The sequence below is a fragment of the Xenia sp. Carnegie-2017 genome, unplaced genomic scaffold (genome assembly GCF_021976095.1).
Source record: "Xenia sp. Carnegie-2017 unplaced genomic scaffold, XeniaSp_v1 HiC_scaffold_22, whole genome shotgun sequence".
NCBI classification, from domain to species: Eukaryota; Metazoa; Cnidaria; class Anthozoa; order Malacalcyonacea; family Xeniidae; genus Xenia; species Xenia sp. Carnegie-2017.
Genome location: NW_025813485.1, coordinates 3,315,987 through 3,330,799, shown reverse-complemented (window position 1 = coordinate 3,330,799; position 14,813 = coordinate 3,315,987). Strand labels below are relative to the sequence as shown.

General features: G+C 32.0%; 2 protein-coding genes across 3 annotated transcripts; both read left to right on the top strand.

Moving 5' to 3' along the window:
- Positions 1-25: 25 nt before the first annotated feature.
- On the top strand, positions 26-7,004 carry LOC124446809 (glycogen synthase kinase-3 beta-like). The gene is made up of 9 exons (XM_046997690.1): positions 26-408; positions 549-742; positions 847-930; positions 1,489-1,599; positions 3,646-3,776; positions 3,842-3,948; positions 5,443-5,636; positions 5,786-5,972; positions 6,379-7,004. The coding sequence occupies exons 1-9, from the start codon at positions 327-329 to the stop codon at positions 6,558-6,560; spliced, it is 1,272 nt and encodes a 423-aa protein (XP_046853646.1). The 5' UTR covers positions 26-326; the 3' UTR covers positions 6,561-7,004.
- A 275-nt stretch (positions 7,005-7,279) lies between these two features.
- On the top strand, positions 7,280-12,864 carry LOC124446807 (angiotensin-converting enzyme-like). Of its 2 annotated transcripts, XM_046997689.1 has the most exons (6): positions 7,280-7,690; positions 8,420-9,471; positions 10,672-10,895; positions 11,160-11,403; positions 11,836-11,958; positions 12,300-12,864. In XM_046997689.1, exons 2-6 carry the CDS (start codon positions 8,432-8,434, stop codon positions 12,577-12,579), a joined length of 1,911 nt encoding a protein of 636 aa, XP_046853645.1. In that variant the 5' UTR covers positions 7,280-7,690; positions 8,420-8,431; the 3' UTR covers positions 12,580-12,864. The 2 variants fall into 2 exon arrangements, with proteins under 2 accessions (XP_046853645.1, XP_046853644.1); XM_046997688.1 differs by lacking the exon at positions 7,280-7,690 and having other exon boundaries at positions 8,108-9,471.
- Positions 12,865-14,813: the final 1,949 nt, after the last annotated feature.

Genomic DNA, 14,813 nt, shown 5'->3' with positions numbered 1-14,813 from the left:
CCTAAGTAGCCGCCATATTGTAAATTGATTTTGAACTGAATTTTTTTGAAGAAAAGACTGAAAAGAGTAGCGGATTCGTACTGGGTTGACTATTTTGTATCATCCTAATGGCAGCTTAAGGGATTTGAAAAATCGGAATTCTCTGAAGTCGGAGAAATTATGTAATTTGATTGAATACACTTGCAATTTATCGACTGAAGAAAAACAGAGTAAAGCCTTTCTCCCTTAATACGTTTTTGATATGTTGTTTATAATAACAAAACGCTGAAGTAACCAGTGCGTGGTTTTGGTTGCCAAATACACTCAGCTTATATTTTGGTTAAAAGATGAGTGGAAGGCCTCGGACAACCTCTTTTGCTGATAATGGGAAATCTCAAGGTTCCTCTTATGGCGGAGTTAAAGTCAGTCGTGAGTATTTGTATTAATGTTTGATATTAATAAGTTATATGCTAAATTTCTCTTTCACTACTGTTTTTATTTTCAAAATGTACAATTATTGTTTCTCCTCGTCTTGACTTCTTGATTTTAATCTTTTATGACGTTTAAAGGGGACAAAGATGGAGGGAAAGTTACTACTGTCATTGCAACATCAGGTTCTTTGCCCGACCGAACTCAAGAAATAAGTTATGCTGACACTAAAGTTATAGGAAATGGGTCATTTGGTGTTGTTTATCAGGCAAGATTGTGTGATGGAGATATTCCTGTTGCTATTAAAAAAGTTTTACAGGATAAAAGATTCAAGGTTAGATTTTTTTTCACAGTCTTTGCAGACAGGTGTTTGTTTTCCAAGGATTTTGAAAATTTTCTACTGAAATCTTGTTTTCATGTGAGTTAATTTTATTACAGAACAGAGAACTTCAAATTATGAGAAAATTAGATCATTGCAATATTGTCAAATTAAAGTATTTCTTTTATTCAAGTGGAGAAAAGGTAAGAAAGAAGTTGTACTTGTAAAATATCTTTTTTTTAAATCCTAGTATGTTGTATGCTATTGTCCAAATTGGAATTTTTGTGTATTGAATGTTTGGGTTTTGATTATTGACCTATTCATAAATTGAAAAAAGTTCAATCTTTATTTTTTTCTGTTAAATACAATGTTTAAGTATATTTTGAGCTTTTTTAATGCTAATTTTAAAGGTATCCAAGATATCACGTTTTTGATTTAGTACATTGTATTTCTGTTTAGTGGAAATAATAGTGTGTTATTTTGCATGGAGCTGCTCTGAAGAACCATTTCTTTAAAGCCAAAATTCTTTATTTCTTTCAAGAGTTTTTAATTTGTGCTGAAGAGTTTCAACTAATCTTTGTAAAAAGACTCATAAATTTTGCATAATATCTTAGTTTATTTGCTTAGGTCAGTAATGTTGGTGAAATGATTTGTAATCATTGTGTTTAAACCATAAAAAGTGGGGTTATTTTTATCATACTATTTTGTTTTATGATGTTTGAAATACCTGAAAATTGTGGTGTTATTGTTTTGTTATGTAGAGAGAAGAAATATACTTGAACTTGGTGTTAGAATATGTGCCAGAAACTGTTTATCGAGTTGCAAGACATTATAACAAAAACAAACAAACAATCCCCTTAGTTCATGTCAAGGTATTTTGTTTTGTTTGCTAAGTCATAATAATTGTGTTTTAATGTAAATTTTTGTCAGATTTAAGACTTTCTTGTAACTTCATTACTTATCGATCCATATCAATTCTTATCAACCCTTGTCAATTCTTATCAATCCATATCAATAAATCAATTGTGATCAATTCCTTTTTCATCAATGACATGTTTCATTCGTTCATCCAATTATGATTCAAGTTTATAGCTATACACATGGGTTCATCGAAGACATGTTTCATTCGTTCATCCAATATTCATTCAAGTTTATAGCCATAAACATGGGTTCATCAAAGACATGTTTCATTCGTTCATCCAATTTTCATTCAAGTTTATAGCCATAAACATGGGTTCATCAAAGACATGTTTCATTCGTTCATCCAATATTCATTCAAGTTTATAGCCATAAACATGGGTTCATCAATGACATGTTTAATTCGTTCATCCAATTTTCATTCAAGTTTATACCCATGAACATGGGTTCATCAATGACATGTTTAATTCGTTCATCCAATTATGATTTAAGTTTATACCCTTAAACATGGGTTCATTGAAGACATGCTTCATTCATTCATCCAATTTTGATTGAAGTTCATACCTTTAAACATGGGTCACTGGACTTATCCCACTTTGGCGGCAATATCGTTATCTCCATTTCCCAGTTGTTACCAATTTTTGTGCTATTGTTAGGGCTTTATTATAATATTACACTTATTTTGTATACGGTGTATGACCTTGTTTACTCTAAGCAACAGTTTTCAATCCCTAGTAAGTAGTGCTCCCAAAGCTATTATTTCTCCCAAGTTTTGGAAAAATTCTCGAAAACTACTCTAGCTTGAGAAAGCAACATAGATGCTACTCTTGTAAGCTCTAAACAGAAATGATAGGTGAATACTGATTACCGAGTAATTGATAGGGCTACCTTAATACCAGGCTACTAGCAAATGTAATGGATACTATAATGGTAGTGAACTATTTTTTTGCTTGCTGAATTTCTCCTTTTTAACTGGTATTTTTAGGCATATTTATTACAAAATTTAACAATCAGAATTAAAATAGAAATACAGCAACTATATGTCTAAAAATCCATCCTCAGCGAAATGCCTCCTCTTCTAAGTAAGGTTTTAGAATTACGTATTTTAAAAAGATATGATCCGAAAAGTTGACATGATGCAAATAAATGATTGGGTGACCGGGAGTCATGTCAACGAAAACATTAAACTTGTTTTTAGACAAAAAAAACCAAAATAACTGCTCCCTAGTGATTATTAATGCTTAGTGTATCAATATTCAAAGATACATGTTATTTTTTGTATATAAACTATATGTGGGCTATAGCTAATGAAGATATATTAAAGATATTACACATTGAGTAGTCATTTGAGTAATTGGTACAATAATATTTTTTATATAAGTAATTGTACATATTGATAATCATAACCAAATCAGTATTCTTGGTATTTCCCATCATTATTAAACAGAGCCTCTTACCTTTAATCTGTTATGTATCTATCCCAATCAATTCTTTGTGCATCTAAGGGATCCTTTTAAAGACCTTAGATATAACTCTTCATCAAATTTTATTAATTTCTTTTGTGTCAATTCTTATCAGGGGGCATTTGCCATGGGAGAGATGCAAATCCCCTTCCTGTCTTGGCTAAAGGGGTAAGACAGGGATAGATTTTCTCAAAAAATATTAGTATATCAAGCAATTAAGCCAAAACAATTACTATTTGACACAAATTGTAATTGTTTTTGCTTAATTGCTTGATATACAAAAAATCTCACAATCAAGCTATAAATTAACAGAATCTTACAAAAAACTGACATTGTACAGCATGCACACATAAAGTAGCCACCAAACTTGCATCACCAGCACATACAAAATCTTCACGGATCCATTTTTATCCTTATCAATCCTTATTAGTTCCTTAAATGTTTAATCTTTTTCAATTCTTACTAATTTATCAACGAGTATCAAACACATGGACCAATTCTTATATATTTTGTTCTTGTACTTATTTTTATTTCTAGTTATATATGTACCAGCTGTTTCGCTCATTATCATACATCCATTCACAAGGAATTTGTCATAGAGATATCAAACCACAAAATCTATTACTTGATCCTGACACAGCTGTATTAAAACTATGTGATTTTGGAAGGTACTTAATTAAAATAGTTTTCGTATGTTTGAAACTGGCAGATTATCATTAGTGTTGAATTTTAGTGCCAAAGTCCTTGTCAAAGGTGAACCAAATGTTGCTTATATTTGTTCACGTTATTACCGTGCGCCTGAATTGATATTTGGTGCAACTGATTACACATCAAATATAGGTAGGTTGAGTGTTTCTTTCTTTAGTTTACTTTTTTATTGTTTACAATTGCTTTTGCAAATCATTTTTTATCAATCATTTCAAGTTGCCAAATCGAATTTTTACCAAATAGGCAAAAGTATTCCAAATGGTTGTCTAAGTAAATCAGACAAGAGCAATGAACACAAACCGATCGCTCTTTAGATTTATCTCCATACAGTTTACTACGTAATCATAAATCCCGATTATAATACTACCAATATAATCAGGATTTAATGAGTTTAAAGTTTGAGTATTTCAATCGTAGTTGCATGCAAGCATGTGTATTTTTCATGGTTATACCCCAAATGTGTTGAGGTTACATATAAGTATTACACGTTGTTTTTATTTTCAGTCAGTATAATGCACAATGTTAATCTAATGCTGTGTTAATGTCTAGATGAACTATGTATTTTTTTGACATGCTAATTTGTGGATTTGACTTTTATAAATTATTTTAACAAAAATTATTCGCAACTCCAGTGTTGTATCACCATGTTTATAAAAAAAATGAGTAAATTAACTTTATGAACAATGAGCGAGCATCTGCAATCCTATTTTGGAGTCAAAATACTTGAAAATCGTCCTATTCACGATTCTCTCGTGGTAGCTACTAGTTAAACATTGGTTTCACGATCAGATCTTGTACTGAGTATAGTCGACGAAATATATGAACAATAGGATATCAATAGTAGAAAAGTAATTATAATTCTTTCTTTTTTCTGGCATAATCGTAGAGCTTGTAGAACAAAATTTCAATAATCTGCAACAAAATTCACAAGATAATTTACTGTGCTGAGTTTCAGAAAATGTGTGTCTGATTTGACTAAACCACGTCTTGTAGTTGACTAACACGTCAAGTGAGAAATTGATAATCAAATTTTAGCTACAAGTTTTTTAGTTAGCACAGACCTATAATGTGTTAAAAAATTTGACGGTCAGTTGGTGTGGTATGTATTTCAAGAAACGCAAACTTTTCTCTCAAAATCCAAAAAATAAACAATGGCGGTATTTGAGTTAAGCCTACATTTCCCTTTCATAAAACCAACATTTAGGAAATCTCTGCCAATTTTTATTAACATTATTGACAATTGTTCTTTTAATATGATTATTTTTTCAATGCCTTGAACTTTTTGCCCCACATGCAGTAGGAAACTACCTAAGATATTTAACATTCAAATAACTTTTCAGTACATAAGGAAAGAGGTGTTAATGTGATTATGTGGTCTTAGTAAAATAAATATTCTTCGTGATGATCTATACTCACCAGGTTTTGGACTTTGGGCCAATAATTGGGTACTATTATAGTGTTTTCGCAATAGTTTACGTATATACAATGACGTGTTTGTTAAGGAAATATCACTTACGAATGTACAAATCATATTAATAAGATAGAGACTTTGTCGTGGTGACAAATCTGAAAATCGTTTTAAAGATCGCAAATAGCGTGTTGAATGATTTAATTTGAAAAATGTAGATGTTTGGTCGGCTGGATGTGTTCTAGCTGAACTTCTTCTTGGACAGCCTATATTTCCTGGTGACAGTGGCGTAGATCAACTTGTAGAAATTATTAAAGTACTTGGAACTCCCTCCAGAGAACAAATCAAAGAAATGAATCCTCATTATACAGAATTTAAATTTCCCCAAATAAAGCCTCATCCTTGGAGCAAGGTATTGAAATTGCCTTACAGCATTTTAGCTAATCTTCGTGAAACAATTTATGAAAAGATATGTTCTACTGTCAGTTGTAAATTTTTTTCTTTCCTTGTTGATGGAACTTTGTATTTTGTTGCTGTGGTTAAATTACAAATAATCTTCAGGTATTTCGACCTCGCGTTCCTCCCGAAGCAACTTTACTGTGTAGTAAACTACTTGAGTATACTCCATCAAAAAGACTTTCTCCAGTTGAAGCATGTGCTCATAATTTCTTTGCTGAATTGAGAGATGCTAATACTAGTTTACCAAATGGAAAAGAGCTACCGCCTTTGTTTAACTTCAGTTCTTCAGGCGAGTATCAAACAAGTTTTGCCCACAACTCAATACCATAATGCTCTTCGTGCATTTAATATTCTTGAGCTTTTCAAGGTTGTAAAATTTAACGTTGGTAATAAACTTGTGAGATCTGCTTTGTTTTTTACTTTCTTGTAACATGTATCGTGAGAATGCTTTTAAACCAGAGAAAATACAGTTCACTAGACTTCTAGGCTCTATGAAATGAAGTAATGTCATTTACTTTAACAATCAAATACGTTTTCAGTTGCAATTACTATATATAGACCCTTCATCATCAATGTCTGTGTTGCCAAAAAAATCATCCTTCCCTGACATTTCACACATAGATCAACATTATTTTTCAATTGCATTACTGGATTGCTAGTCTTCGCTCGTTTATCGATTGTTTTGTTTTTTTTAGAACTTGCAATAAAGCCTTCACTGAATGCAACCTTAATTCCATCTCATGTGAAGAATATGTCGTCAGGTACAGTAGCAGGAACTGCGACAAACACATCAACAGATTCATCGGCACCAAGCACTAGTAGCACTGCATTAATGGATGGTACGACTTCATCCTCTGTTGCTACTGCTGCATCATAAACTGTAAAAGTGTACAATGCATTTGTCTTTTCCATGTATTTTAACTGTGAGAATGTGTGTTTTTGTGCGTCGTGCGTACCTATTTTATTTTGCCATTGTTTGCCTGGGAGAGCTTGCTTTGGACGTGAGAAAGAGCAGTTCTTTATCAAAAGGAGAGTTTGAACTGAACATAAGAACACTATTTTAATTTTAACCAATAATCTAATTTTAAACTAGTTTAAAAAAGGGAAATCATCAGCATCGTTTTAAACTAAAATTTCTTACGTTGTACTGTACGAAAATATATTAATCTAGTGTAAATTATTTAAACTTAAGTGACAGTCAGAGAATATCGTGGGATATTATTAGCATTTCTTTTACTTTAATATTACTTGGTGCTGTTGCTGACTGCCAGTGATATAGCTATTGTAAAATGTGGCAAAATATATATTTCTTGTACAGTAAGCTTTGATCGAAATGTGTACTATATTTTGATTTATACGATAATGAAGTCTATTTTACATCAAGGCTTGTTATGAAATCTTAACATAAAAAGAATATTGCTACTGATGAAATATTCAATTCGATTTGTAGCTTAGAATCTTGGACTTGTGCGCTTCCTTGTAAATTTTGTAGGGCTTTTCTATTAATTTATGAAATTTTTTACATACAATGAGTGAAATTTAACTTAGAGATAACAAATTGGTTGCTGACATATCAATTTCAACACGTGCAAATTTTTAATCCAATCTTAGTAGTATCATTACAAAGATTTCATTTCGTCTTATATTTTTATACACGAAAACAGTGCGAATAGATATCGAGATATATCGAAACACTTGAGAATTTATACTTTTTCAATAGTTACAGTAAATCGCGTCTTGAACATTGGAATAAATATTATAAATCTACGTAGAACAACACTTTTGGTAAACGTTCCAGGCAACGGATAAAGGCCCCTTGCCACTGGAATTTTCCAATTAACATGTAATATGAAACGTTATTCTAAGTTGATATAAATGCCATCGGCTTAATTCAGTTCATTTTGTGCATAATTGTAAACTGTATTTGTATTATATATAAAGACTGTCATAATTATAAAATCAAAAAATACTTTGTTCAATCTCGTTAAGGATTTACTCAGATTCGAGGTAAGATAATGCACACTATTCCGCAATATATTGTTTGAAAATTAGATTATGTTAGGAAAACAATTATCAACCAAGGTATAAATGTGTGAAAGTACTAATTAAGATTGCTGTTGTTATTAGTATATTTAGAGAAAGAAGCTTGGAATTGCGTAAAAAATAAATTTGATTTAGGATTTAATGCTAAGGTATTCATGGTAGTCGCGCATGGCGGATGTAGCGGCACCAGGCTTGGTCAAAACAAATAATGATATTGGAGAAACTTAACTAAACTATACGTTTTGTTTTTCTACTTCATTAAAGAAAATATGATCTATTTTTAAACAAAGAACTTATTGTCGTGTATATATTTGCTTACTTACCAAGTCTGATTATTTTACAACTTGGAAAAATTCTAGATGAACTAAACATGATATTAGTTTGAGTGCTTATACATGTGCTCAGATTCTGACTTTGTCATATATATTTTTCAATGAAGTGTATATTATGAGAACATGTCTTGGAATTTTTCGTTTTCAAAAACTACAGCTGATTGAAAATAAATTTTACGCATAATGTTTTATCCCTGTCCCATACTGTGCTCCAGATATCAATCTGCATGAATTGAATTGTCACGCTTGTATGTGTTAACATTTGCATGTCATAATAAAACCTTCACACTGTGATCGTCGAAGTTTGTAAAGATAGTGTACGCGCAACGTTTTATAAAACAGGCATTTAATGTTGTCTCAGGTGAAAATTTCAATGGCTTTCTTGTGCACTTTGTTGGCGTCTCTTGTTACTCTTATCTCGCTTTCACCGACAATACAAGCAGTCAACGAAACAGAGCAAGCTAATGCTGAAACATTTCTAAAACGTGCCAATATAATTCTACAAAGAAAAGAATACGAATTTATGCTAGCGTCCTGGGATTATAGCACAAACATCACGCAACACAATTCAAAAAGAAAGGTTAATGCCAGTCTGTCGTACAGCAAGGTTTATGCAAAGATTCGTAACAACGCATCAAAATTCGATGTAAAAAAACTGAAAGAAGATGCTGCAAGACAAATTAGTTTTTTAAGAATGTCTTCTGCTCTTAAGAATGAAAGCGAGTTAAAAGAGCAAAAACAATTAGGTTCGAAATTAAGTGAACTTTACAGCACTGCTAAAGTTGGGGGTAAATCGCTCGATCCTGACTTAGTCAAACTCATGTCCACATCACGAGATTATAACAAACTTCTTCATTCTTGGTGGGGATGGCGCAATGCGTCCGGCCGCAAAATGCGACCAATTTACAAACGTTTCGTCGAACTAAGCAACAGAGGCGCAAGAGAAAATGGCTATATTGATCAGGGACAAGTGTGGAGATCGTGGTATGAGGTGGAAAATCTTGATGTATTGGTCGAAAATCTTTGGAATGATCTTAAACCTTTATACTTTGAGTTACATGCGTATGTCCGACATAAGTTAACAAAAGTTTATCCTGGCAAGGTGTCAGAAGATGATTACATCGAAGCGCATTTGCTAGGTAATATGTGGGCTCAAAGTTGGGTTGACATATTTCACATGGTGAAACCGTACGAAAACAAAGCCAGCATTGACATCACTTCAAACTTGAAGAACGACTCGCGATACAATAGTCCTGTTAAATTAACCAAATTAGCCGAGTCTTTTTTTGTTTCTCTTGGTCTTAAACCGCTACCTCCGGCGTTCTATAATAAGTCTTTATTACATAAACCAACTGATCGAGAGGTGGTATGTCATGCGTCTGCTTGGGATTTTGCTTTGCACAAGGACGTGAGGTGAGTCAATAAGTAAAGGTCATAAAATAATGATTAAATCAAAACTAAACACAGAGATCTATTTATGCAACGGCCAACGGGGTCATGGCGTTAAATACATCCAAAATTTCCAGTTTCAAATGTTGAGCAAACATTTTCAATTAGACACGGCAATTAAAGTAAGGATTCTTAAACACACTTATAAACATAATGTGATAATACATTTTAAAACAATAATATGATACTAAAAGGAAAATTGGAGGATGCTTTATTTTTATTTGATTGTAATATTCACGAAAACAGAAAAATATTACCAATCTAATTCTATGTCAAAATTGTACCTGGTTTATAAGCTTTCGAGCGCTAATAATATTTAAACAGAGTCTTTGAAAACAGTAAGGTTAATTACATGTTTGTAATTACCTAGTAGTACATCTTAGTAGTACATCTTCAGAGTCAAAAAAAAATTGACTCTGAAGATGACTACCGCTAAGGTTGTCGAAACGTCAGTCAACAACAACAAAAACAGTCCTTCTCAGGACTATACCAACCTGGACGATCATCATTTACAAACATGTAACGATACTCCCGAGTTCAAACCATTAACTTTAGTATGGTTAATGATAGCTATGATTGTAAACCTCTACAAAGTTCATGAATGAGTTTTCCAGATTTTCTTTGGCCTATGACAAATATATGCAATTATTATTGTAATAAAGAGCTCACACATGCAATAACGATGTGCAATTATTTTTAAAAACATTAATGCATTCTTCACGCCCCTTCACACGATCCGGTTTGTCGGTCCGATTGTTTCGGTTCCGACTTTTGGTTACTTGTTCAGACGGTGCGATACTTTTGTTTATATTTATAATCGTTTAGATATTTAAAGTCGTGTCAGCAGCCATTTGTGCTATCCAGTACATTTATCAATATATTTTTGGTATTTTCGTTTTTGTTTCCCGTCTTTCAACTTGATGTAATTTGACTAGTCGGCTTACTTTGATCTTGTCGGTTGAAAATAAAGCAAGTTCTATTTCCATCCGATTTTTTAGTTTGACGGATCTGAGTAAGAGGCTCACTTTATATGTGTTCATACAATCCGTTTTTTTTAGGATCCGACATATCGGATCGTGTGAACAGGCCTTTAGCTAGAATCATGTTAATTATGAAAAAAAATTCATTATATTTATGTAATGTCTTGTAATTTTTTTTACTTAGAATCAAGCAATGTGTACAAATCAATCACAATCATTTAGTAACGTTACATCATGAACTTGGGCATATTCAGTATTTCCTGGAATACTGGCATTTACCCATCGTCTATCGGACTGGAGCGAACCCTGGTTTTCATGAAGCTGTAGGAGATCTGATGTCTCTTTCAGTTGATACCCCAACACATTTGAAGACACTTGGTTTGTTAAAAAACTATGAAAGTGATAAAGGTAAGACAAAAAGTTTTGATAGGGATTTGACCGTATTGAATCAAAAATCGGTACATAATGATGAGCATCTTGAGCTTGAAAACCTCGTATATAACTGTGAATCACAACTGTATTTGTGTGGTCTTTTGTATTTGAGCACTTGGCCGTAAATGTTCTTTTTGCTGGAAAATTTTTCTGTAATTATCTGGTATTTCTATTTTCACAAATTCGAATTTTGCAAGAATTTTTTGAAAATTTGGACTATAATGAATTTGAATGTTATAGAGGCAGATATTAACGCGTTGATGAAAATGGCGATGAGAAAAATAGCATTTCTACCGTTTGGGTATCTAATTGATCAGTGGCGATGGAAAGTGTTTAATGGTGTCATTAATGATAGTAATTACAACGCAGAATGGTGGCGTCTTAGAAAAAAACACCAAGGAATAAAGTCACCTGTTGAAAGAAGTGAAAATGACTTTGATCCTGGAGCCAAGTTTCATATACCTTCAAATGTACCTTACATAAGGTATCCTGTCTCGTTAACTCTATTTTTTTACTGAACGCAAGAAAAATATAATTTTTGGCCTGGTTGTTGTAACAAAATACACAGATGAGGATTCGGAAGTTTCTATTGTATCATGTAGGTTTTTATACTTAGGTTAATTTTATTTACTGTATAAAGCAATCATCGTTTTTTTTCACGGTATAAACCTTCAACTTTGGAGCGCGTTTAAAAACTTCGCCAGTTGATGAAAAAAAACAAGAGAAGTGACTTTGGTTTTTTCTTTGCATTCATCAAATAATGATTCAATTTTATTCTTCACTTTTGATTGTCATTTTCTATGGCTGATTTTGGTACAATGACAAAAGATGCATTTCAAACTATATATAATATTCCTTTTTATTTGATTTTACGAAATTCTTTACAATCTTTAGAGTCGTCTGCTTTTATGTTTAGATATTTTATAAGCTATGTCCTTCAGTTCCAATTTCACAAGGCAGCATGTGAAGCAGCAAAATTTGATGGACCTCTTTACAAATGCTCTATTTACAATTCTACTGCAGCTGGAGAAAAAATTGGGTAAGCTTTATTGCCATTTTGATTTAGATTTTTCTCAGTAAAAGGGGTTACCGAATTCATCAGACACGTCCCAGTTTTGTGGCATTCTCTTCATCTTAAACATTTTATCTCCCTCCATTTACAACATCCTTTTTCTTCGAACCAATTTTCCACGTCTTCTTTGATCGTTCTTATACTTCCCCTTGCTTTTCATTTCAAGCTCAAAAACAAATCTGAATTCATACCACTGCATATCAATTTTTCATATTATAATATGATTTGTAGTTTCAATAAAATGGAACATCTCAGCTCCTACCAATTTAGAAATTCACTCATGAATTAAGAGAAGATTGTTCTTGTAGTGATATGTTGAAGATGGGCAAAAGTAAACATTGGCAATTTGCATTGGAGAAATTGACAGGAGGTAGAAATATGTCTGTGGCACCAATTAAAGAATATTTCAAACCACTTCAAGAATGGCTGGTTAAAGAAAGATGCAACAAAAAATACAAAATTGGTTGGCCTGAACAGCCTGCTCGTGAAGTTGAAAAATGCAACACAAATGGTGGTGCCTATAACTGGAGTATTAAACAAACCTTTCTCTTGGCTGTAATATTTACTTTCATTCACTTTTTTAGTTGAATCCGAGCTTTGATAATGATGATTTGATTTTTCATCAGTTCAAAGTGTCGGTATAAACAGACAGAAAAGTCTCCGTTTAAAGAAAATTCAAATTGAATGGAAATGCAAATATAAATAAACTTAGAAATAGTGAACACGTCAATTAAGTGTCTTTGCCATTACATAATTCTACACTACTTAGTATCCTTGCGACGGTTATGTTTGTTATACTTTTATTTATCTTATGTGTTTTTGCATTTTCCGTCTAAAAAAATTAATAAAAATTAAATTTCGTGTTTACATAAATTTCTCCGATGTTTTAATTTGCGTTGCACGATAATTAACTGGCTCTTAATTTATCTATAGAAAAATACCAAATGGATCTTTCAATTAACCATCAAGGACACGAATTCAGAAATAATCTTTGATGAGAAATATCCAGTTCTTCCACTTGCTCAAATATACAATCCTTCTTTTTTATCTTTACTTTCATAATTAACTTTGTTCAGGGTGCCTCCTTGAAAGCTGATTTCTTGGGTGACTAACATCTATCATTAAATGAAACATCTATCACGAAAATTGTGTGTACATTTGTGTCTACCTTTAAGTCTACCTTTTGTTTGCCTTAATTGTCTTTATTTTTGTATACCTTTTTCTCTATATTTCTATCGTTTTGTCTCCCTTTTTCTTTATCCATCTAATTATCTCTATGTCAACTTTTTGTATCTATCTTTATGTATAGTTTTTGTCCATTTTTTTTACTTTTGTCTATCTTTTCGTATATTTGTTGTCTACATTTTTGTTTAATTTGTGTCTGTCTTTGTTTCTACCTTTTCCTCCTTCTGTCCATCATTTTGTACACTTTTATGTCTACTTTTGTGTCTATCTTGTCACTACTTTTGCGTTTATCTTTTGTCTCTCGTTTCGTATATATTTTTGTCTATCTTTTTGTCTAACTTTCTGTCTTTTTTTTCGTCCATCTTTGTGTCGACTTTTTGTTTAGCTTTTTATTTTCTTTTCGACAACCTTTGTGTAAAGAATAGTGTGGTTTTCAGATTTCTGTCAACTAGTACTTCTTTCATCTATGTTTTGTCTACATTTTTGTCCACACAAAAGACTATAACTCATGCATCTTCACAAATTTTCACATTTTCACATTATAGTCTTTGGTATGAAAATGCATTAACTATAGTCTTTTAGTCTTTGGGATAAAAATGCATGAACTGTAGTCTTTGATATGAAAATATGTGAAAATGCCTAAACTATGGTCTTTAGCATGAAAATACGTGAACTATAGTCTTTGGCATGAAAATACATGAACTATAGTCATTGGCATGAAAATGCATAAACCATAGTTTTTAGCATGAAAATGTGTGAAAATGCATGAACTATAGTCTTTGGCAAGAAAATGAGTAAAAATGCATGAATTATAGTCTTTGGCATGAAAATATGTCAAAATACATGAACTATAGTCTTTGGCAATAAAACAAGTGAAAATGCATGAACGTGCGTGAACTATAGTCTTGGCATGAAAATGCACGAAATATATATAGTCTTTGCCATAAAAATGTGTGAAAATGCATGCATTATAGTCTTTGTATGTAAAATGCGAAAATTTTTTAAAATGCATGAATTATAGTGTTTCTATAGATGAAGCATTTTCACACATATTTATGCCAAAGACCATACTTCATGCATTTTCATGCCAAAGACTATGGTTCATTCATTTTCATGCCAAAGAATATAGTTCATGCATTTTCACACATTTAACACAAAAGACTATAGTTCACGAATATTCATGCAAAAGACTATAGTTCACGAATTTTCATGCAAAAGACTATAGTTCACGAATTTTCATGCAAACGACTATAGTTCACGAATTTTCATGCAAAAGACTATAGATCACCAAGTTTCATACGAAAGACTATAGTTCAAGAATTTTCATGCAAAAGACTATAGTTCACGTATTTTCATGCTAAAGACCATAGTTTAGGCATTTTCACATATTTTCATATCAAAGACTACAGTTCATGCATTTTTATCCCAAAGACTAAAAGACTATAGTTAATGCATTTTCATACCAAAGACTATAATGTGAAAATGTTCACGCATTTTCATGAAAAAGAGTAGAATTCACGAATTTTCAAGCAAAAGACAATAGTTCACGAATTTTCATGCAAAAGACTACAGGACACGAATTTTCATGCAAAAGACTATAGTTCACGAAGTTTCATGCAAAAGACTATAGATCACAA

What these genes read in the sequence shown, in the direction of transcription:
- LOC124446809 (XM_046997690.1), top strand. Translation starts at nt 327, where the DNA reads ATGAGTGGAAGGCCTCGGACAACCTCTTTTGCTGATAATGGGAAATCT. An exon ending in TACAGGATAAAAGATTCAAG is followed by an intron (nt 743 to 846) that starts GTTAGATTTTTT and finishes ATTTTATTACAG; the next exon opens with AACAGAGAACTTCAAATTAT. An exon ending in GTTTAACTTCAGTTCTTCAG is followed by an intron (nt 5,973 to 6,378) that starts GCGAGTATCAAA and finishes TGTTTTTTTTAG; the next exon opens with AACTTGCAATAAAGCCTTCA.
- LOC124446807 (XM_046997688.1), top strand. Translation starts at nt 8,408, where the DNA reads ATGTTGTCTCAGGTGAAAATTTCAATGGCTTTCTTGTGCACTTTGTTG. An exon ending in AAACTATGAAAGTGATAAAG is followed by an intron (nt 10,896 to 11,159) that starts GTAAGACAAAAA and finishes TGAATGTTATAG; the next exon opens with AGGCAGATATTAACGCGTTG. An exon ending in GCAGCTGGAGAAAAAATTGG is followed by an intron (nt 11,959 to 12,299) that starts GTAAGCTTTATT and finishes TTGTTCTTGTAG; the next exon opens with TGATATGTTGAAGATGGGCA.